Genomic DNA, 24,277 nt, shown 5'->3' with positions numbered 1-24,277 from the left:
CAAAAAAAACTGTCACTGTTGTCTATTTAAGCAATAAACCATGAGAACCTGTGCCAGGAACAGCCTTTAGGAGGAAGTTATCACACAATAATCCCCGGGTTCGAGGGTCATTTGCTTTTATAAAATGGTTGCCAACATAAAAAATAAAAAAGATTAAGGACATGTTTTCATTAAAGACGTTGTTGTAATGAGTAAATTTGCTTCATTTAATCCTTCCACCAGAACATTTGTGCCTAATTTTCAAACGTTGCTATATGGGCACAGCCAAACAACGGAAGTGATGGATTCGACTTCTGCTTGACTTACCTACTGCAGCGCGCTGGTGGCAAACCTGCCAGAGTAAATTATTTAAAAGAGTCCATTTATAGAGTATAAATGTCAAGTAAACAAGTATAAGTGTAGTTTTATATTTATTTCATTCAAGTACTGGTTCAGACCATTCAATGCTTTCAGGGTGTGTTAATTGTCAGTGACAACTACAAATAATCCTTCAATGTAGGCTACATGTAGACCTAATGAAAAATAATATAGTATTTAAATGTAGCAATTCAACAACAAATGCTGTTTAGCCTGCTAATCTTTTACAGTATGTCATTGCCTCCTTGCTCAAGTGGTTTGCAAGTGATTTCCATTATGCTAATGGTTGTCAATGCCTTTGGGTCTTCTTTTTGACTGTGCTCATCTGTGTATGTCCTGTGCAACTATTTGCAATACATCAGTGCAACAATTACCAAGTTAGCTAGCTGAATAAACTAAGTTAGTCTATTCCTAGAAAACATTGAACCGCTGTAGTTTACAACAATTATAGTTTCTGAGGTGGAAGTTGGGAGAGTTATATTTGGGTGTTTCAGTGAAACGTAAGTGAGGGAGGCCCCGCTCTTTCCCAGATGTTTAGTTCATTTCATTCCGATCTCCTTTGCATTATTGTAGCCATTTTCTGTAGCCTGTCAACTATATGTCTGTCTATCCCTGTTCTCTCCACTCCGCACAGGCTATACAAACGCCTCACACCGCGTGGCTGCTGCCACTCTAACCTGGTGGTCCCTGCACGCACGACCCACGTGGAGTTCCAGGTCTCCGGCAGCCTCTGGAATTGCCGTTCTGCGGCCAACAAGGCAGAGTTCATCTCAGCCTATGCTACCCTCCAGTCCCTCGACTTCTTGGCGCTGACGGAAACATGGATTACCACTGAAAACACTGCTACTCCTACTGCTCTCTCCTCGTCTGACCATGTGTTCTCGCATACCCCGAGAGCATCTGGTCAGCGGGGTGGTGGCACAGGAATCCTCATCTCTCCCAAGTGGACATTCTCTCTTTCACCCCTGACCAATCTGTCTATCTCCTCATTTGAATTCCATGCTGTAACAGTCACTAGCCCATTCAAGCTTAACATCCTTATCATTTATCACACTCCAGGTTCCCTTGGAGAGTTCATCAATGAGGTTGACGCCTTGATAAATTCCTTTCCTGAGGATGGCTGACCCCTCACAGTTCTGGTTGACTTTAACCTCCCTACGTCTACCTTTGACTAATTTCTCTCTGCCTCCTTCTTTCCACTCCTCTCCTCTTTTGACCTCACCCTCTCACCGTCCCCCCCTACTCACAAGGCAGGCAATAAGCTTGACCTCATCTTTACTAGATGCTGTTCTTCTATTAATCTCACTGCAAGATCCCCTCCAAGTCTCCGACCACTACTTTGTATCCTTTTCTCTCTCGCTCTCCTCCAACACTACTCACTCTGCCCCTACTCAGATGGTAATGCGCCGTCGGAACCTTGGCTCTCTCTCTCCCGCTACTCTCTCCTCTTCCATCCTATCATCTCTTCCCTCTGCTAAATCCTTCTCCCTCCAATCTCCTGATTCTGCCTCCTCAACCCTCCTCTCCTCCCTTTCTGCATCCTTTGACTCTCTATGTCCCCTATCCTCCCGGCCGGCTCGGTCCTCCCCTCCTGCTCCGTGGCTTGAGGACTCATTGCGAGCTCACAGAACAGGGCTCCGGGCAGCCGAGCGGAAATGGAGGAAAACTAAGACTCCCTGCGGACCTGGCATATTTTCACTCCCTCCTCTCTACATTTTCTTCCTCTGTTTCTGCTGCTAAAGCCACTTTCTACCACTCTAAATTCCAAGCATCTGCCTCTAACCCTAGGAATCTTTTTGTCACCTTCTCCTCCCTGCTGAATCCCCCCCCCCCCCTCTCTGTGGATGACTTCGTCAACCATTCTGAAAAGAAGGTTGACGACATCCGATCCTCGTTTGTTAAGTCAAATGACACCGCTGGTCCTGCTCACACTGCCCTACCCTATGCTTTGACTTCTTTCTCCCCTCTCTCTCCAGATGAAATCTTGTGACTTGTGACGGCCGGCCGCCCAACAACCTGCCCGCTTGACCCTATCCCCTCCTCTCTTCTCCAGACCATTTCCGGAGACCTTCTCCCTTACCTCACCTCGCTCATCAACTCATCCTTGACCGCTGGCTATGTCCCTTCCGTCTTCAAGAGAGCGAGAGTTGCACCCCTTCTCAAAAAACCTACACTCGATCCCTCCGATGTCAACAACTACAGACCAGTATCCCTTCTTTCTTTTCTCTCTAAAACTCTTGAGCGTGCTGTCTTTAGCCAACTCTCTTGCTATCTCTCTCAGATTGACCTTCTTGATCCAAACCAGTCAGGTTTCAAGACTGGTCATTCAACTGAGACCGCTCTTCTCTGTGTCACGGAGGCTCTCCGCACTGCTAAAGCTAACTCTCTCTCCTCTGCTCTTGTCCTTCTAGACCTATTTGCTGCCTTTGATACTGTGAACCATCAGATCCTCCTCTCCACCCTCTCCGAGTTGGGCATCTCCGGCGCGGCTTACTCTTGGATTGCGTCCTAACTGACAGGTCGCTCCTACCAAGTGGCGTGGCAAGAATCTGTCTCCGCACCACGTGCTCTCACCACTGGTGTCCCCCAGGGCTCAGTTCTAGGCCCTCTCCTATTCTCGCTATACACCAAGTCACTTGGATCTGTCATATCCTCACATGGCCTCTCCTATCATTTCTACGCAGACGACACACAACTAATCTTTTCCTTTCCCCCTTCTGCTAACCAGGTGGCGAATCGCATCTCTGCATGTCTGGCAGACATATCAGTGTGGATGACGGATCACCACCTCAAGATGAACCTCGGCAAGACGGAGCTGCTCTTCCGCCCAGGGAAGGACTGCCCGTTCCATGATCTCGCCATCCGTTGTGTCCTCCTCCCGGAGTGCAAAGAGCCTTGGCGTGACCCTGGACAACACCCTGTCGTTCTCCGCTAACATCAAGGCGGTGACCCAATCCTGTAGGTTCATGCTCTACAACATTCGGAGAGTACGACCCTGCCTTACACAGGAAGCGGCACAGGTCCTAATCCAGGCACTTGTCATCTCCCGTCTGGATTACTGCAACTCGCTGTTGGCTGGGCTCCCTGCCTGTGCCATTAAACCCCTACAACTCATCCAGAATGCCGCAGCCCGTCTGGTGTTCAACCTTCCCAAGTTCTCTCACGTCACCCCGCTCCTCCGCACACTCCACTGGCTTCCAGTTGAAGCTCGCATCTGCTATAAGACCATGGTGCTTGCCTACGGAGCTGTGAGGGGAACGGCACCTCCGTACCTTCAGGCTCTGATCAGTCCCTACACCCAAACGAGGGCATTGCGTTCATCCACCTCTGGCCTGCTAGCCCCCCTACCTCTGCGGAAGCACAGTTCCCGCTCAGCCCAGTCAAAACTGTTCGCTGCTCTGGCACCCCAATGGTGGAACAAGCTCCCTCACGACGCCAGGACAGCGGAGTCACTCACCACCTTCCGGAGGCACTTGAAACCCCACCTCTTTAAGGAATACCTGGGATAGGATAAAGTAATCCTTCTACCCCCCCCTTACCCCACCCCAAAAAATTAAAAATAATAATAATAATAACAATTGTAAAGTGGTTGTCCCACTGGCTATCATAAGGTGAATGCACCAATTTGTAAGTCACTCTGGATAAGAGCGTCTGCTAAATGACGAAAATGTAAATGTAAATGTAATGTTATCATAACCGGCCAAAAGTGATCACACCAATGCATTTTCTCTCCTCAACTTTCCCCGACATACATTTTCTATGCTGTAGGCCTGTTTTAGATTCAGCAATTAGCAAGAGCAAGCCTGCTTCTTTCCCCAAATAGGCTATTAGGCCTAGTATAAACAATTATCTAAATAAATGTCCTATAGCTTTTGTAGCCTATAGGAATGGCCCATTGTGGAGAGGCATGCGTAGCCTATAGCCTGTTGCGAACGGGAACAGCTGGAAGAGAGGCTAGTGATGTGTAGCCAAAGTAAGAAGCTAAATATTAGCTAGATATTAGGCCATTCATTAGCTAAATATTAGGACTGTTGGCTAAATATTTACCTGTCAAATAAATTAACACGTTATGAAATGGTAGATCTGTAGTGCGTTCCTCCACACTGCGCTGTGGTCCCCAGGCACGCAAAGCTCCACTATTGATTAGGCCTATGTTTTTAGACAATAAAAGTATTATACTTGGGCTACAACAACACAGTGCAATGAAGAATGTATTATTGTTATCAATTGAATGCACAATTATTCTACATAGGTTATAAACTGCAGTGCTAATTTGAATAACCGCTCATACGTCCTGTTTTGTTTCATGCCTAAATAACTGTCACGGATTCTGCCGAGGCTGCCCCTCCTCCTTGCTCAGGCAGGCTTCGGTGTTCGTCGTCACCGGAGTACTAGCTGCTGCCGATCTATGTATCTATGTTTCTATGTTCTACCTGTTGTGGTCTGATTGTCTCACACCTGTTTCCCATCGGGCAATTATTCCTTCCCTATTTAACCCGGTGGCTCCCATTGTGTTTTGTGCGTGTTTGTTATTTAGTTTCCTGTGTCGTTTGGTGAGCGGGTTTATTCCTCCCTGTGTGGAGGTATTTTGTATTTGTTTCTTTACTGGTTAGTAAAGTACGTTTTCATTGAGTTCTGTGTCCTGCGCCTGACTTCGATCCACCGCATTACACTGACACTCGTGACAATAACTGCATAGGCCAATAACCTAGACCTGATTATGTAACCATTTGGATCAGTTTGGGTCCATTCTCGACAGTTTAGATTTAGAAGCTCCAGAAAGGTACATTAGCAGGCCACTCATATGGTGTAGGCCTATTTTGTCAGGATGTAGCCCGGTGTTAAGATAGGCCTACTATCGGTAAATATGGGCTTCTCCTTTCCAACTCCCCGCCTGTTAATGCTGTACCCTATTATACATTCAGCAAGCAAGAGCAAGCATGCATCTCTCCTACATTAGGCTACTATAGGCTACAGAAAACAAGTCTAAATAAGTGTCCAACAAGTTTTTGTAGTCAGACTTTTCCTGGGACTCCACAAGATTTAAAAGGAATAGCCGTGGCAGCAGAGAGGACAGGTGCGTAATTGAGCAACATAACAATGAAGACAGACTCGAGATGTAGCCTATAGCCTAATGTAGAAGCATATGCATATTAGCCCATAATTCATAAACAATGTTAGCCTTAATACTGCAGTGAATACAGTGCCCTCCATAATTATTGGGACAGTGAAGCATTTTTTATTATTTTAGCTCTATACTTCAAAATGTTGGATTTAAAATCAAATAATGACTATGTGGTTAAAGTGCAGACTGTCAACTTAAATCTGCGTGTATTTTCATCCATATCGGCTGAACCGTTCAGAAATTAGAGCACTTTATGTACATAGTCCCCCCATTCATAGCACGAAAAGCTTGTGACTCTACAAATTTGTTGGATACATTTGCTGTTTGTTTTGGTTATGTTTCAGATTATTTTGTGTTGTGAAGTACATGTGGGTAGAGTTAAATTCACTATGCATAGATAATAAACAGTCCGGGTAGCCATGATTAACTATTTATGAGACTTATGGCTTGGGGGTAGAAGCTGTTAAGAAGCATTTTGGCCCTAGACTTGGCGCTCTGGTACCGCTTGCCGTGCGGTAGCATAGAGAACAGTCTATGACTAAGGTGGCTGGAGTCTTTGACACTTTTTAGGGCCTTCCTCTGACACCGCCTGGTATAGAGGTCCTGGATGGCAGGAAGCTTGGCCCCAGTGAAGTACTGGGCCATACGCATTACCCTCTGTAGTGCCTTGCAGTCAGAGGCCGAGCAGTTGCCATACAAGGCAGTGATGCAACCAGTCAGGATGCTCTAGATGGTGCAGATGTAAAACTTTTTGAGGATCTGAGGACCCATGCCAAATCTTTTAACGCTAATATTTGAAATTCGAACTCCAGCCGCCCCATAGTAATAAACGAATGTGTCGGGATGATACAGTCTGGCAGCTTTTCTCAGCCAGTTGAAATCATGAATCAGTATAATTTTTATGGATATATATATAAAAAACACAAAATCCAGCTAGTTTGCTGTCATTCCAGCTTCATTTTGAAATGATTATGTTAGCTGTGTAGTTGGCTGGCTCCTCTGAATAGTGTCCTGGAGAGAGAGCACATTTTCTATGCCAGGCGAAATCGTGCATTGAGTCATTAGCTCATTGTTATGGATGTATCCCCCCCAAAAAATCTATAGAAAACAGCTTTAACAAACGCAAATGCAGCTTCTTTGCTGTTATTCTGGCTGCACTGTGTGACGTGACTGTGTTAGCCGAATTTGCCTAGCTAGCAAGCAAGGGATAAGAACGTTGACAGCCATCATGGCAACGGAACATTTAGAATGATTGACCAGCCGGCTTGGGTACCAACCCTAGATTTGTGTCGGGACTACACAGAGTATACCAAACAGCCCTCTGGTTCGTTCAGCCATTCTTATGGGAAAAATGAATGGGGAAAGAATAGGGTTTTGGAATAAACGCTGAAAATAAGGTCTGAATTTAACACAGGCTTATGAGATCTTATACATTTCATTCTATGAGATAATAGCAGTCAGTTAACATGACCTTTATGAATTATGAAGTCTTTGTGATTTATGTGATTTTTATTATTACATAAATTCTTCAAAATTCACAAAAAGTGATGTTAGCTGATGAAGATGATCTCATAGAACAAAACGTATAAGATCTCCTAAGCCTCTGTTTACCACAGACCTTACTTTCAGTGTTTATACAAAAACCCTCCAAAAACCCCATACATTTTCCTCATAGGCTTTGTCCAACGAACCATGGCGGAGTTATTGCCTACAAAAAGACGTGATTACTATTTATCTCTATAGAAACAACATGTCAATTGTATTTCGTCTCCAATGTTTATTGAAAATATAAATTAATTTGCACAATGAGCGCTTGTTGTCTCTCAAATACATTGTTAAGGTACAGTTTTTGGTTAGCTAGCTAGTGCATTTTTGCCATATTAGCATTGACATGAAATCAGTCAAAACACCTCAAAACAAGACATGGTAGCAATAACAAGATGAAACAAGCCACATGATGAAACAACATGACTCCCCACATGGCAGTTTCTTGTCATTCTGGCTAGCAATCTGGCCATCCTGATTCACAACAACATGTTTTATAATAGACAACAGAGTCTCTAAAGTTATGTATTAACAAGGTAATTAGAACGACAAAGTTGCCATTTTGATTTACAGTGGATAAAGATCACTTTGATTGATTGGTGGTAATATTATTTAGTAAAAATAGTAAACTGAATTGTTAAAATTGAAAATCATTCCAGTTTTATTTTTTTTTATTTCACCTTTATTTAACCAGGTAAGCCAGTTGAGAACAAGTTCTCATTTACAACTGCGACCTGGCCAAGATAAAGCAAAGCAGTGCGATAAAAACAACAACACAGAGTTACATATGGGGTAAACAAAACATAAAGTCAAAAATACAACAGAAAATATATATACAGTGTGTGCGAATGTAGTAAGTTATGGAGGTAAGGCAATAAATAGGCCATAGTGCAAAATAGTTACAATTTCGTATAATACTGGAATGATAGATGTGCAAATAGAGATACTGGGGTGCAAAATAGCAAAATAAATAACAATATGGGGATGAGGTAGTTGGGTGGGCTAATTTCAGAAAGGCTGTGTACAGGTGCAGTGATCGGTAAGCTGCTCTGACAAATGACGCTTAAAGTTAGTGAGGGAGATAAGAGTCTCCAACTTCAGAGATTTTTGCAGTTCGTTCCAGTCATTGGCAGCAGAGAACTGGAAGGAATGGTGGCCAAAGGAGGTGTTGGCTTTGGGGATGACCAGTGAGATATACAGTGGGGGAAAAAAGTATTTAGTCAGCCACCAATTGTGCAAGTTCTCCCACTTAAAAAGATGAGAGAGGCCTGTCATTTTCATCATAGGTACACGTCAACTATGACAGACAAATTGAGACAAGAAAATCCAGAAAATCACATTGTAGGATGATTTGCAAATTATGGTGGAAAATAAGTATTTGGTCACCTACAAACAAGCAAGATTTCTGGCTCTCACAGACCTGTAACTTCTTCTTTAAGAGGCTCCTCTGTCCTCCACTCGTTCGTTACCTGTATTAATGGCACCTGTTTGAACTTGTTATCAGTATAAAAGACACCTGTCCACAACCTCAAACAGTCACACTCCAAACTCCACTATGGCCAAGACCAAAGAGCTGTCAAAGGACACCAGAAACAAAATTGTTGACTTGCACCAGGCTGGGAAGACTGAATCTGCAATAGGTAAGCAGCTTGGTTTGAAGAAATCAACTGTGGGAGCAATTATTAGGAAATGGAAGACATACAAGACCACTGATAATCTCCCTCGATCTGGGGCTCCATGCAAGATCTCACCCCGTGGGGTCAAAATGATCACAAGAACGGTGAGCAAAAATCCAAGAACCACACGGGGGGACCTAGTGAATGACCTGCAGAGAGCTGGGACCAAAGTAACAAAGCCTACCATCAGTAACACACTACGCCGCCAGGGACTCAAATCCTGCAGTGCCAGACGTTTCCCCCTGCTTAAGCCAGTACATGTCCAGGCCCGTCTGAAGTTTGCTAGAGTGCATTTGGATGATCCAGAAGAGGATTGGGAGAATGTCATATGGTCAGATGAAACCAAAATAGAACTTTTTGGTAAAAACTCAACTCGTCGTGTTTGGAGGACAAAGAATGCTGAGTTCCATCCAAAGAACACCATACCTACTGTGAAGCATGGGGGTGGAAACATCATGCTTTGGGGCTGTTTTTCTGCAAAGGGACCAGGACGACTGATCCGTGTAAAGGAAAGAATGAATGGGGCCATGTATCGTAAGATTTTGAGTGAAAACCTCCTTCCATCAGCAAGGGCATTGAAGATGAAACGTAGCTGGGTCTTTCAGCATGACAATGATCCCAAACACACTGCCCGGGCAACGAAGGAGTGGCTTTGTAAGAAGCATTTCAAGGTCCTGGAGTGGCCTAGCCAGTCTCCAGATCTCAACCCCATAGAAAATCTTTGGAGGGAGTTGAAAGTCCGTGTTGCCTTGCGACAGCCCCAAAACATCACTGCTCTAGAGGAGATCTGCATGGAGGAATGGGCCAAAATACCAGCAACAGTGTGTGAAAACCTAGTGAAGACTTACAGAAAACGTTTGACCTGTGTCATTGCCAACAAAGGGTATATAACAAAGTATTGAGAAACTTTTGTTATTGACCAAATACTTATTTTCCACCATAATTTGCAAATAAATTCATTAAAAATCCTACAATGTGATTTTCTGGATTTATTTTCTCATTTTGTCTGTCATAGTTGAGGGGTACCTATGATGAAAATTACAGGCCTCTCTCATCTTTTTAAGTGGGAGAACTTGCACAAGTGGTGGCTGACTAAATACTTTTTTTCCCCACTGTACCTGCTGGAGCGCAGACTACGGGTGGGTGTTGCTATGGTGACCAGTGAGCTATGATAAGACAGGGATTTGCCTAGCAGTGATTTATAGATGACCTGGAGCCAGTGAGTTTGGCGACGAATATGTAGTGAGGGCCAGCCAACAAGAGCGTACAGGTCACAATGGTAGGTAGTATATGGGGCTTTGGTGACAAAACGGATGGCACTGTGAAAGACTACATCCAATTTGCTGAGTAGGGTGTTGGAGGCTATTTTGTAAATGACATCGCCGAAGTCAAGGATCGGTAGGACAGTCAGTTTTACGAGGGCATGTTTGGCAGCATGAGTGAAGGAGGCTTTGTTGTGAAATAGGAAGCCGATTCTAGATCTAACTTTTGATTGGAGATGCTTAATGTGAGTCTGGAAGGAGAGTTTACAGTCTAACCAGACACCTAGGTATTTGTAGTTGTCCACATACTCTAGGTCAGACCCACCGAGAGTAGTGATTCTAGTCGGGTGGGCGGGTGCAAGCAGCGTTCGGTTGAAGAGCATGCATTTAGTTTTACTAGTGTTTAAGAGCAGTTGGAGGCTACGGAAGGAGTGTTGTATGGCATTTTTGAAGCTCGTTTGGAGGTTTGTTAACACAGTGTCCAATGAAGGGCCAGATGTATACAAAATGGTGTCGTCCGCATAGAGGTGGATCCGAGCGTCACCAGCAGCAAGAGCGACATCATTGATTGATTGAGTTTAAAGATGCACTAAACAAAAATCTCTCCGCCATTTCCTGGTTGCTAAAATTCTAATAGTTCGCCTAATTTCAGTTTGTGACAAAACAAGCAAGTATAGTGTAGAGAATCATTGAACCATCTAAACCGCTGTGAAATATATTAAAAACGGGAAGCATAGAAATAGCGCACATAGAACAGACCTACCGCTTCTTAGACTTGCTTTAAATGCGGATGACAGATCTATAACTCACAATTCTATGTGAAATTTGTCTGGTAGCCCAAAAAATTATATATTGCAGCTTTAAATTCAGAATAATGATACTGACCTTGGCCTTTGATGTATTGGAAGGTATCTAGAAATAACAAAATGGGTCATTATCATGCTCTTTTTACCATTATGAAAAATAAGAAAACATGAGAGGGGAACACTTTACACAAGTTGGAGAAGCAGAATAGCCTGTAATGCATTCACGGCCATGTTATCAAGCAGTGGTCCTCCTTAGCTGAACAAAATGTAAAATAATGACAGAGAAAAATGAATAAATTGGATGATCAATGGAATAAGACACTTATTATAACCATAAAATGTATAAATATCAAGAGTTCCTAAAGTAAAATACTAAAAGAAGGGAAAGAAGAAGAAGAAGAGGAATAACCTGTAGCACAAACAGATGATGGAATTTGGAATGGAGGAAAAACTCACCGAAAAGGAGGATGACCAAAAACAGATGACCAGCCATATCAGGGATGAACAATGCCATTTTTTAGAGAGCTACATACATACTGTTAGTCTGACTTCACAGAATATGGTGGCTGTGACTGGGACATAGAATAAATGTTTCAATAGAGAAGTAGATGTGGAGCTTGTTCACAGGAAAACCACAGATGTCTCATATGGCAAGTGTGGGCTAATGTTGCAGAGGACAGGGGGGCTGAACATTCAGAATCATTTATAATGATAATAATAATAATAATATGCTATTTAGCAGACGCTTTTATCCAAAGCGACTTACAGTCATGCGTGCATACATTTTTTGTGTATGGGTGGTCCCGGGGATCGAACCCACTACCTTGGCATTACAAGCGTGTGCTCTACCAGCTGGGCTACAGAGAACCACATCAGTCATTAAAGCTATGTCTTTAACAGATATTATTTTGTATCATTATTGGCGTCAATTTGATTTTTAAAACCAACTGACTAACATGTCTGTCTGAGTAAAATATGTATCTTTGACCTTTTGTTTTAAGTTTTTGATAGCTGCACAAAGTTTAATTACAAAAACCCTGCATTTGTGGTTGAGAGATTTATGATCACCCTATAGTCTGCCCACTTGTATGGGATTATTGTTATTGAGCTACACCCATTGCAATGGAGGGCATTTAACATTGCTCATTCAATTACTTGTATGGGTATCTCACTTCTCCTCATGGTGTCCATGATTGCATGCGTAGGCATGTCTATATACATTGCTAACTCTTGTCTCTTGGAGCTGAGAAGAAAAAGCAGAAGGAGAAACCTTCAGAGGCAGGTATGGTTTCAGTTATGTTCTGACTATTGGCATTGTTCAAGTGGTTTTGGTGTATAGGGAATTTTTTTTAAACTTGTCATAATGGATACTGTTCCCTATTTGGGCTTTATGGTTAAAATGAACCTAAAATGTTCAATGGGTGATTGTCTGGCAAACCTGTCATTTATCTATCAGGATGCAGAACTCAGGAAGGCCGCAAAAGCATCTGCTTCCAAGGTGTCCCCTGCTAAGAAGCCCAGGTCAAAGAGGCCTGCAGAGGACAAAGAGGCAGAGGGACAGCTGAGGATCAACCCAAAGCACAGAAGACTACCAAAGCTGCAAAGGGTGAAGGAGCAGCCAAGAAGGGTGCAAAGGCCAAAGCTTCCCAGAAGCCTGCAGAGGGTGATGAAGGGGACAATGCTGCTCCTGAAGCTAAAACCACAGGGAAACGAGGCAAGAGGGCAGCAGCAGAGTGACTGCACTCCTTTTATCCAAATGTTGGTTTTAAAGATTCATTTTGTATGTTTTTGAATAAAGCAGTTTGTTTTTTTAAGTTCTTGCTTGTGGTATTAAGTGTAGACCTGGCTGCTGTAAAATGTAATTGTGCAGTCTCCACTTTTCCTGTAGAAAAGCGTTGATGGTAGCTAGGGGTTTGTGAAGATGTTTAATGATTCACTGATGCTTTTTTTAAAAGTTGTTTCTTATACCTGCTTAATGAGTACCCTCTTCTGCCAGGTTACTTGTATCACTAGGACAGTGACTCCCCTGTTCCTGGAATACATTGATGGCAAAGGTGTTTTCTATACAGTCAGGACTTTGTTGTTCGTCCATCATAGGTTGATGACCATGACACGATTAATTGGGATAATCTGGTACAGTGAGTGTACACATGGCTGAGACCAATCAGAGCCCGGCACACTGGACATGACATCTTGGTACCAGTCTCCTGAGGGACAGTTTATACTGGTCTTTTGCTGTTCTCTTCACCATGGCATTTTTGGTCCTGCTGGTTTGTGGTAGCAGCAGTCTTTCTGTACAGTTAGAACTAACCATCTCAAACTAACATTTCCCAAAGCTATGAAGCCATGGGAAATTATTAAACTATTCTGTTATGGGTCAGTGCCCACAATGGTGCAATGGAACATGTTGTACCACTTCAGTTTGAATACCAAATTAGTTCTTGCACCACCTTGTGGACACAGTTTGATATTCCTGATCAAAGGTACCCAAAACATAGCATTGCGGTCCGGTGGTGCTCCTGGTTCTTTATTCCCTGGAAGTTTAACCAGCTTCTACTCAACCACCCCTAAGGAGAATAATAAATCATTAATGCTGTGGACCTCAAGGCCTGGATTTGAAAAAGGATACACAGGAAGATGCGAAGCAAGGTTTTACTCTGCCCAGAATCTGTCCACGACGTGAGGAATTTGTATGGGGGTCAATGAGTCAAATTTGGTCAACAAATAATTGCCAATTTGCTACATGGGACTTATTTTGATTTATTTTTTGTTGTTGTAATTGTTAGGTTATGCAGAGTGACGCACGAGGCATTTCTGCAACTGACAACTACATATTGGAGTTGTGTCTGTTGTGATACTTATGGACATTGCCATGGAGGGCTTACACTATTTTAACGTAGTCAACCGGGTGGGAATTCCTGAGTTGGGAGAAATCTGCCATTGGAGAAAATGGAATACTTTAACATGGAGAGCATAGGCAACGCCATTGAAGCTGTCACAGATACAGATTAGTTCTATATCTGTATCTGCCCTCTCATTGGTTAGAATGGTCCCGCCTGCCTTCCATCTTTGAGGACATTGTTAGAGCAGTCACTCGACTAGCTTGACAATACAGGTAATATTTGCTACACAACAAAAACATGAGGTTGAAATAGAAACTGGGTGATGTTGACTCAATGACAAGTCAATCCTTCATTTTTAAAACAGCATTTTTATTTGTTTTAAAAAATAAAAAGTTAATTTAATTGTCACTAATAAACAGTACGGAAGCACTGAAAGTCTGAGCAGTTTCACAGCTCTTCAAGTATGTTCATTCAGTTTAGTCTCTGCAGGGGCAGGGCCAAGAGTGCAGGGCTTCAAGCTGAGCATATTCCGACTCAGTGTCCTGATCAAATCAGGCACAACGTCGCGTCCAATAGAAACAAGTCAAGAACCCATCACTTGCTTGATCCAGTGATGAACAAATTAGATGTTGTCCTCAGTAGTGCACTGTAGTTAGTCACATCAATCCTCCCAGAAAGAAGAGCGATTTGGTGAAATGGGCAAAGAGAGGGGCAGAGGAAGAGAAACAAAGGAAGATAACATATTGGGAGTAAGGAAAGGAAGGGAGAAAGGAGAGATTTTGGGGTTAGAGAAAAGGAGAGCGAAAAAAGGGAAAGACACTTGCCATGTGGATCATCAAAATGCCAGCTGTTTACCTTCCATATCCAGCCACAAGAGAAAGCCCTCAAGAATCTGCATTAATGACTGCAATAACATGAAGAAACAAATTCAATACCACTTGAATCAATTCTAAAGCAATAAAACATATTCCACATGTAAACAATTTCACTGTTTGAAGAGAGAGAGAAATAAAAGTGTGCAGTTCTCCTGGCTCCTCATCCTCCTCCTTTCCGCTAAGCCCGCCCATTGTGCTGGCGCCACCACAGTTACATCAGAGGCAGTGTACGAGTTTGTTAGTTAGTCCCCTCCCCTCACACCAGGCCCCGCCTCTCCGTCCCTCATTGTTCCGGGAGCCCCACCCCTAGGTCGCCTCCCCTCGTCATTTATTAAGAGAGCCCCCCCGTAGGTCAACTCGGGGACAGCAGGAAGCGATCCAGGTACTGCGAGATGACCTCCCAGTTCCTCCACAGGAAGGCGAGGAGGACGACGAAGAGCAGTGTGGAGAAGGTGCGGCTGCGCGTCTTCATCAGGGGCACCACGCAGTTGGCCACGGTGGAGACGAACACCAGGAGCACGGCCATGACGGCTAGCAGCACGTTGATGAGCTTGCCCAGCAGGGTCCGGGCCGTGGCGTTCTCTAGGCCCTCTAGCTGGACCACCTGCTGCTGCTGCTGCTGCAGCTCCATCTTGGAGATACGTGTCTGGCACACCTCCAGAGCCTCCTACATGGGGGGGGGGGGGACATGGTTAAACAGTTTGGAACGTCACCAACTCGCTTCAGCACAAAACACAGCTAGACCCTATCGTAGAACATATTTAATATATATATATACAGTGAGGGAAAAAAGTATTTGATCCCCTGCTGATTTTGTACGTTTGCCCACTGACAAAGAAATGATCAGTCTATAATTTTAATGGTAGGTTTATTTGAACAGTGAGAGACAGAATAACAACAAAAAAATCCAGAAAAACGCATGTCAAAAATGTTATCAATTGATTTGCATTTTAATGAGGGAAATAAGTATTTGACCCCTCTGCAAAACATGACTTAGTACTTGATGGCAAAACCCTTGTTGGCAATGACAGAGGTCAGACGTTTCTTGTAGTTGGCCACCAGGTTTGCACACATCTCAGGAGGGATTTTGTTCCACTCCTCTTTGCTGATATTCTCCAAGTCATTAAGGTTTTGAGGCTGATGTTTGGCAACTCGAACATTCAGCTCCCTCCACAGATTTTCTATGGGATTAAGGTCTGGAGACTGGCTAGGCCACTTCAGGACCTTAATGTGCTTCTTCTTGAGCCACTCCTTTGTTGCCTTGGCCGTGTGTTTTGGGTCATTGTCATGCTGGAATACCCATCCACGACCCATTTTCAATGCCCTGGCTGAGGGAAGGAGGTTCTCACCCAAGATTTGACGGTACATAGCCCCGTCCATCGTCCCTTTGATGCGGTGAAGTTGTCCTGTCCCCTTAGCAGAAAAACACCCCCAAAGCATAATGTTTCCACCTCCATGTTTGATGGTGGGGATGGTGTTCTTGGGGTCATAGGCAGCATTCCTCCTCCTCCAAACACAGCGAGTTGAGTTGATGCCAAAGAGCTCCATTTTGGTGTCATCTGTCCACAACACTTTCACCCAGTTCTCCTCTGAATCATTCAGATGTTCATTGGCAAACTTCAGACGGGCCTGTATATGTGCTTTTTTGAGCAGGGGGACCTTGCGGGCGCTGCAGGATTTCAGTCCTTCACGGCGTAATGTGTTACCAATTGTTTTCTTGGTGACTATGGTCCCAGCTGCCTTGAGCTCATTGACAAGATCCTCCCGTGTAGTTCTGGGCTGATTCCTCACCGTTCTCATGATCATTGCAACTCCACGAGGTGAGATCTTGCATGGAGCCCCAGGCCGAGGGAGATTGACAGTTATTTTGTGTTTCTTCCATTTGCGAATAATCGCACCAACTGTTGTCACCTTCTCACCAAGCTGCTTGGCGATGGTCTTGTAGCCCATTCCAACCTTGTGTAGGTCTACAATCTTGTCCCTGACATCCTTGGAGAGCTCTTTGGTCTTGGCCATGGTGGAGATTTTGGAATCTGATTAATTGCTTCTGTGGACAGGTGTCTTTTATACAGGTAACAAGCTGAGATTAGGAGCACTCCCTTTAAGAGTGTGCTCCTAATCTCAGCTCGTTACCTGTATAAAAAGACACCTGGGAGCCAGAAATCTTCTGATTGAGAGGGGGTCAAATACTTATTTCCCTCATTAAAATGCAAATCAATATATAACATTTTGACATGCGTTTTTCTGGATTTTTTGTTGTTATTCTGTCTCTCACTGTTCAAATAAACCTACCATTAAAATTATAGACTGATAATTTCTTTGTCAGTGGGCAAACGTACAAAATCAGCAGGGGATCAAATACTTTTTTCCCTCACTGTATATGTATGTATGTATGTATGTATGTATGTATGTATGTATGTATGTATGTATGTATGTATGTATGTATGTATGTATGTATGCATGCATGTATGTATATTTTAAATATACCTACACACATATTTTAAATATACCTACACACACACAGTTGAAGTTGGAAGTTTACATACACCTTAGCCAAATACATTTAAACTCAGTTTCACATTTCCTGACATTTAATCCTAGTAAATATTCCCTGTCTTAGGTCAGTTAGGATCACCACTTTATTTTAAGAATGTGAAATGTCAGAATAATAATTTATTTCAGCTTTTATTTCTTTCATCACATTCCCAGTGGGTCAGAAGTTTACACACACTCAATTAGTATTTGGTAGAATTGCCTTTAAATTGTTTAACTTGGGTCAAATGTATCGGGTAGTCTTCCACAAGCTTCCCACAATATGTTGGGTGAATTTTGGCCCATTCCACCTGACATAGCTAGTGTAACGCAGTCAGGTTTGTAGGCCTCCTTGCTCGCACACGCTTTTTCAGTTCTGCCCACACATTTTCTATAGGATTGAGGTCAGGGCTTTGTGATGGCCACTCCAATACCTTCACTTTGTTGTCCTTAAGCCATTTTGCTACAACTTTGGAAGTATGCTTGGAATTTGGAAGACCCATTTGCGACCAAGCTTCAACTTCCTGACTGATGTCTTGAGATGTTGCTTCAATATATCCACATAATTTTCCTTCCTCATGATGCCATCTATTTTGCGAAGTGCACCAGTCCCTCCTGCAGCAAAGCACCCCCACAGCATGATGCTGCCACCCCCGTTCTTCACGGTTGGGATGGTGTTCTTCGGCTTGCAAGGAACCCACTCTTTCCTCCAAACATAACGATGGTCATTTTGGCCAAACAGTTCTATTTTTGTTTCATCAGACCAGAGGACGTTTCTCCAAAAAGTACGATATTTGTCCCCATGTGCAGTTGCAAACCCTAGTCTGGCTTTTTCATGGCGGTTTTAGAGCAGTGGCTTCTTCCTTGCTGAGCGGCCTTTCTGGTTATGTCGATATAGGACTCATTTTACTGTGGATAAAGATAATTTTGTACCGGTTTCCTCCAGCATCTTCACAAGGTCCTTTGCTGTTGTTCTGGGATTGATTTGCAATTTTCGCACCAAAGTACGTTTATCTCTAGGAGACAGAACGCATCTCCTTCCTGAGTGGTATGACGGCTGCGTGGTCCCATACTATTGTTTGTACAGATGAACGTGGTACCTTCAGGTGTTTGGAAATTGCTCCCAAGGATGAACCAGACTTGTGGAGGTCTACAATTTTTTTCTGAGGTCTTGGCTGATTTATTTTGATTTTCCCATGATGTCAAGCAAAGAGGCACTGAGTTTGAAGGTAGGCCTTGAAGTACATCCACAGGTACACCTCCAATTGACTCAAATTATGTAAATTAGCCTATCAGAAGCTTCTAAAGCCATCACATCATTTTCTGGAATTTTCCAAGCTGTTTAAAGGCACAGTCAACTTAGTGTATGTAAACTTCTTTCCCACTGGAATTGTGATACAGTGAATTATAACTGAAATAATCTGTAAACAATTGTTGGAAAAATTACTTGTGTCATGCACAAAGATGTCCTAACCGACTTGCCAAAACTATAGTTTGTTAACAAGACATTTGTGGAGAGGTTGAAAAACAAGTTTTAATGACTCCAACCTAAGTGTCAACAGTGAAGAGGCAACTCCAGGATGCTGACCTACGCAGAGTTGCAAAGAAAAAGCCATATCTCAGACTGGCCAATAAAAAAAAAGACAGGGCAGTCTGAGATATGGCTTTTTCTTTGCAACTCTGCCTAGAAGGTCAGCATCCCGGAGTCTCTGCTTCACTGTTGACGTTGAGACTGGTGTTTTGCGGGTACTATTTAATGAAGCTGCCAGTTGAGGACCTGTGAGGCGTCTGTTTCTCAAAAACTAGACTAATGTATTTGTCCTCTTGCTCAGTTGTGCACCGGGGCCTCCCACTCCTCTTTCTATTCTGGTTAGAGCCAATTTGCGCTGTTCTGTGAAGGGAGTACACAGCGTTGTATGAGATCTTCAGTTTCTTGGCAATTTCTCACATGGAATAGCCATCTTTTCTCAGAACAAGAATAGACTGACAAGTTTCAGAAGAAAGTTATTTGTTTCTGGCCATTTTGAGCCTGTAATCGAACCCACAATCGCTGATGCTTCAGACACTCAACTAGTCTCAAGAAGGCCAGTTTTATAGCTTCTTTAAATCAGCACAACAGTTTTCAGCTGTGCTAACATAATTGCAAAAGGGTTTTCTAATGATCAATTAGCCTTTTAAAATGATAAACTTGGATTAGCAAACACAACGTGCCATTGGAACACAAGACTGATGGTTGCTGATAATGGGCCTCTGTATGCCTATGTAGATATTCCATTAAAAATCAGCCGTTACCAGCTACAATAGCCTTTTAGAAATATAACAATGTCTACACTGTATTTCTGATCAATTTGATGATATTTTAAAAATGGACAAAAAAAATTGCTTTTCTTTCAAAAACAAGGACATTTCTAAGTGACCCCAAACTTTTGAACGGTAGTATACATATACGTGTATGTACACACACACACACACACACACACGTTTACTGGAGATTCATCGGTAGGCCCTTTGCTCCACCAGGACCTAAAAGGGATAAGGTAAGAATAACCCTATTTTCAAGAGCTGACAGAACCTACCTGAATGTCTCTAGCTCTCTCGTAAGACTGATAGGCGATCTTTTCCTCCATGCTGGCCAGCTCCTGCTTCAGGTTCAGGATCTCATTCTGGTGCAGCTCTGTTAAGTCATTGAGCTGCTCCTCCAAACGCTCACACCTGAACACACACACACACACACACACACAAACACACACACAAGGTACCAATCAAACACTCCCTTTCATGAAGGTAGTGGAAATGTTTGCTGGAGCTGAGTGATAAGAGTTATTTTGAAGTGAGAAAATATACCTTTATTCTAAATTTAGTAACAAGGGGTTTTTGCATCTCTTCACAACTTGAGTAACTGCTGAGTTCAGTGAGTATGTACTGTGCCTTCAGAAAGTATTCATACCTCTTGACTTATTCCACATTGTTGTGTTACAGCCTGAATTCAAAATGGAATAAATGTATTTATTTTCATCACACAATACTCCATAATGGCATAGTGAAAACATGTTTAGAGTTTCTTGCAAATATATTGAAAATGAAATATCTCCATTTACATAAGTATTCACACCCTGACTCAACACGTTAGAATCTCCTTTGGCAGTGTTTACATCTTTCTGGGTAAGTCTCTTAAGAGCTTTGCACACTTGCATTGTACAATTTTTCCCCATTATTATTTTCAAAATTCTTCAAGCTCTGTCAAATTGGTTGTTGATCATTGCAAGACAACCATTTTCAAGTTTTGCCATAGATTTTCAAATCAGATTTAAGTCCAAACTGTAAGGAACATTCACTGTCTTCTTGGTAAGCAACTCCACTGTAGATTTGGCCTTGTGTTTTAGGTTATTGTCCTGCTGAAAAGGTGAATTAATCTCCCAGTGTCTGGTGGAAAGCAGACTGAGCCAGGTTTTCCTCTAGGATTTTGCCTGTGCTTAGCTCCATTCAGTTTATTTTTTATCCTGAAAAACTCCCCAGTCCTTATCGATTACAAGCAGAACCATAACATGATGCAGCCACCACTATGCATGAAAATATGGAGAGTGGTACTTAGTAAAGGGAAAGGAAAGGGGGATACCTAGTCAGTTGTACAACTGAATGCATTCAACTGAAATGTTTCTTCTGCATTTAACCCAACCCCCCTCAATAAGTTGTTGTATTGGACTTGACCAAACATAACACTTCGGATTCAGGACAAGTTGTAAACAGGATGCATGTTTTGGAATATTCTTTATTCTGTACAGGCTTCTGAATCAAGTGCACCTACAGCCAACAGAGCAAGACTTGGCATATTATTAAATAATTAATGTGCAAATCTGTCATCAAGGCAAAGGGTGGCTATTTGAAGAATCTCAAATATAAGATATATTTTGATTTGTTTAACACTCTTTTGGTTCCTACATGATTCCATGTGTTATTTCATAGTTCTGATGTCTTCACTATTCTACAATGTAAAAAAAATAGTACAAATAAAGTAGGTGTCCAAACCTTTGACTGGTACTGTATGTATGTATATGAGCACAAGGCTTTATCACTTTTCTATTTACATTTTAGTAATTTAGCAGACGCTCTTATCCAGAGCAACTTACAGCAGCAATTAGAGTTAAGTGCCTTGCTCAAGGGCACACCGACAGATGTTTCACCTAGTCGGCTCGGGGATTCGAACCAGCGACCTTTCAGTTTCTGGCCTTACCCTCTTAACCACTAGCCTTTTCTACTGAAATGTTTGGTGATCAACTAGAAATGCCTTGAAGATCGACCAGTTGATCGACCGGTTGGTAACCGAGTGGTACACAAGGAGGGAGTCTGAGCCAGAGTCAGGACATGGCTCTTGATTGATTATACTGTTATGTACAGTGGGGGGAAAAAAGTATTTAGTCAGCCACCAATTGTGCAAGTTCTCCCACTTAAAAAGATGAGAGAGGCCTGTAATTTTCATCATAGGTACACGTCAAAAATATCCAGAAAATCACATTGTAGGATTTTTAATGAATTTATTTGCAAATTATGGTGGAAAATAAGTATTTGGTCAATAACAAAAGTTTCTCAATACTTTGTTATATACCCTTTGTTGGCAATGACACAGGTCAAACGTTTTCTGTAAGTCTTCACAAGGTTTTCACACACTGTTGCTGGTATTTTGGCCCATTCCTCCATGCAGATCTCCTCTAGAGCAGTGATGTTTTGGGGCTGTCGCTGGGCAACACGGACTTTCAACTCCCTCAAAAGATTTTCTATGGGGTTGAGATCTGGAGACTGGCTAGGCCACTCCAGGACCTTGAAATGCTTCTTACGAAGCCACTCCTTCATTGCCCGGGCGGTGTGTTTGGGATCATTGTCATGCTGAAAGACCCAGCCACGTTTCATCTTCAATGCCCTTGCTGATGGAAGGAGGTTTTCACTCAAAATCTCACGATACATGGCCCCATTCATTCTTTCCTTTACACGGATCAGTCGTCCTGGTCCCTTTGCAGAAAAACAGCCCCAAAGCATGATGTTTCCACCCCCATGCTTCACAGTAGGTATGGTGTTCTTTCGATGCAACTCAGCATTCTTTGTCCCCTAAAAACGACGAGTTGAGTTTTTACCAAAAAGTTCTATTTTGGTTTCATCTGACCATATGACATTCTCCCAATCCTCTTCTGGATCATCCAAATGCACTCTAGCAAACTTCAAACGGGCCTGGACATGTACTGGCTTAAGCAGGGGGACACATCTGGCACTGCAGGATTTGAGTCCCTGGTGGCGTAGTGTGTTATTGATGGTAGGCTTTGTTACTTTGGTCCCAGCTCTCTGCAGGTCATTCACTAGGAACCCCCAGGTGGTTTTGGGATTTTTGCTCACCGTTCTTGTGATCATTTTGACCCCACGGGGTGAGATCTTGCGTGGAGCCCCAGATCGAGGGAGATTATCAGTGGTCTTGTATGTCTTCCATTTCCTAATAATTGCTCCCACAGTTGATTTCTTCAAACCAAGCTACTTACCTATTGCAGATTCAGTCTTCCCAGCCTGGTGCAGGTCTACAATTTTGTTTCTGGTGTCCTTTGACAGCTCTTTGGTCTTGGTCATAGTGGAGTTTGGAGTGTGACTGTTTGAGGTTGTGGACAGGTGTCTTTTATACTGATAACAAGTTCAAACAGGTGCCATGAATACAGGTAACGAGTGGAGGACAGAGGAGCCTCTTAAAGAAGAAGTTACAGGTCTGTGAGAGCCAGAAATCTTGCTTGTTTGTAGGTGACCAAATACTTATTTTCCACCATAATTTGCAAATAAATTCATTAAAAATCCTACAATGTGATTGTCTGGATTTTTTTCTCCTCAATTTGTCTGTCATAGTTGACGTGTACCTATGATGAAAATTACAGGCCTCTCATCTTTTTAATTGGGAGAACTTGCACAATTGGTGGCTGACTAAATTCTTTTTTTCCCCACTGTACTTATTTTCCACCATAACTTGCAAATAAATTCATAAAAAATAATACAATGTGATTTTCTGGAGAAAAAAATTCTCAATTTGTCTGTCATAGTTGACGTGTACCTATGATGAAAATTACAGGCCTCTCCCATCTTTTTACGTGGGAGAACTTGCACAATTGGTGGCTGACTAAATACTTTTTTTCCCCACTGTATGAGGCAATGCATTAGGAATGTCTTAAATGTATATGGTTGAGAATGGGTTACGGACCTGCCATGTTTAAACCATATTTAAGTATCGATTGATAGGTTTTGGAATAAACAGAGCAGTCAGGAGATGGCTCTGTTATTTTTTACATGAGAAAGCCTGGTTCTGCCACTATTGTTTCCAAACTAGATAAATAGGAGGAGACTGAATAGGGTCAGATTTCACCACTATCATAAATTAAGAGAGTGGGCGGAGCGGTCAAAAGATGGCCTGGAAACAATAGTGGAGAAACTGAACTGGGAGGGTTTAAGCTAAAAAAGTATGTAAAACGAGCAGGAATGGAAATTGTATATAAACTGAGGGCCGAGTGTTGGGAGTTCAGATGATTTGCAAACCACCTCGGCTCTATTGCGTATGTAATAAAGTCTATCTTAATTCTACAAAAACTCTGGAAGAACTTTGATTTTTAATAAGTATATTGATAATTTTCCATAACATAATTGGCACCCCAGATGGGCCTGGGAAAAGAGACCACAGGGGTGCTGCACCATCTGGAGGAGGTTGGACGAATCACACACTAAAATACAGTGGCCACTGTTAAGAGGTAAGCAACGTTCCTACTTTTAACATTGAAAGTGTGTGATTCGTTCAAGCTGATTCTGAAGGTCAGGTACCGTGGGGTCTCTCCAGTATTAAGGACTACATTTAGGAAAAGTACAGAGTTTTTGTTGGCATGAGAAATAAGCATGCATGCAATGTTATGGATTGTTGAATATTGTTGGTAATTACAAATAAGTTAAATCCTGTGGATACCGCTTTGGAGAGCTAAGGTTAGCACTCCAGAGGGCTGAACGGGCCAGTGGCTAGCCAGTACATGAATAGGTGCCTACGGTTACCGCTCTAACGTGGAGTTCATTGTTAGAGGCTGCTCGAGTAGGTGTTGCATCATCCTGTGGTGGTGATGCAATAATTAGACAGGGCCAATCAGGTAAAGAAGTAGGTCATCCTGAGTAGGTGACACCATAAATTGGAAGTAGCGCCGGTCATCCAGAGTAGGTGAACGGTTGTGAAATAGCCACTAGGGCTTCAAAATATA

The 24,277-nt window shown here is 42.7% G+C and overlaps 1 protein-coding gene across 2 annotated transcripts in view; it reads right to left on the bottom strand.

Moving 5' to 3' along the window:
* Positions 1-13,971: 13,971 nt before the first annotated feature.
* The window catches only part of tmcc1b (transmembrane and coiled-coil domain family 1b), a 29,666-nt gene continuing 19,360 nt past the window's right edge, over positions 13,972-24,277 (bottom strand). The window contains exons 7-8 of one of the 2 annotated variants that reach the window (XM_084172864.1): positions 19,598-19,733; positions 13,972-15,156 (exon numbers count right to left, since the gene is read on the bottom strand). In XM_084172864.1, coding sequence (XP_084028990.1) covers positions 14,842-15,156; positions 19,598-19,733 — 451 coding nt within the window. In that variant the 3' untranslated portion in view covers positions 13,972-14,841. The remainder of the gene's footprint in view (positions 15,157-19,597; positions 19,734-24,277) is intronic. The other variant, XM_084172865.1, reaches the window with a different exon arrangement.

This window comes from Coregonus lavaretus, assembly GCF_964263955.1.
Source record: "Coregonus lavaretus genome assembly, chromosome: 12".
Taxonomy (NCBI): Eukaryota; Metazoa; Chordata; class Actinopteri; order Salmoniformes; family Salmonidae; genus Coregonus; species Coregonus lavaretus.
The sequence above is the reverse complement of the archived record's forward strand: the minus strand, read 5'-3'. Positions and strand labels throughout refer to the sequence as shown.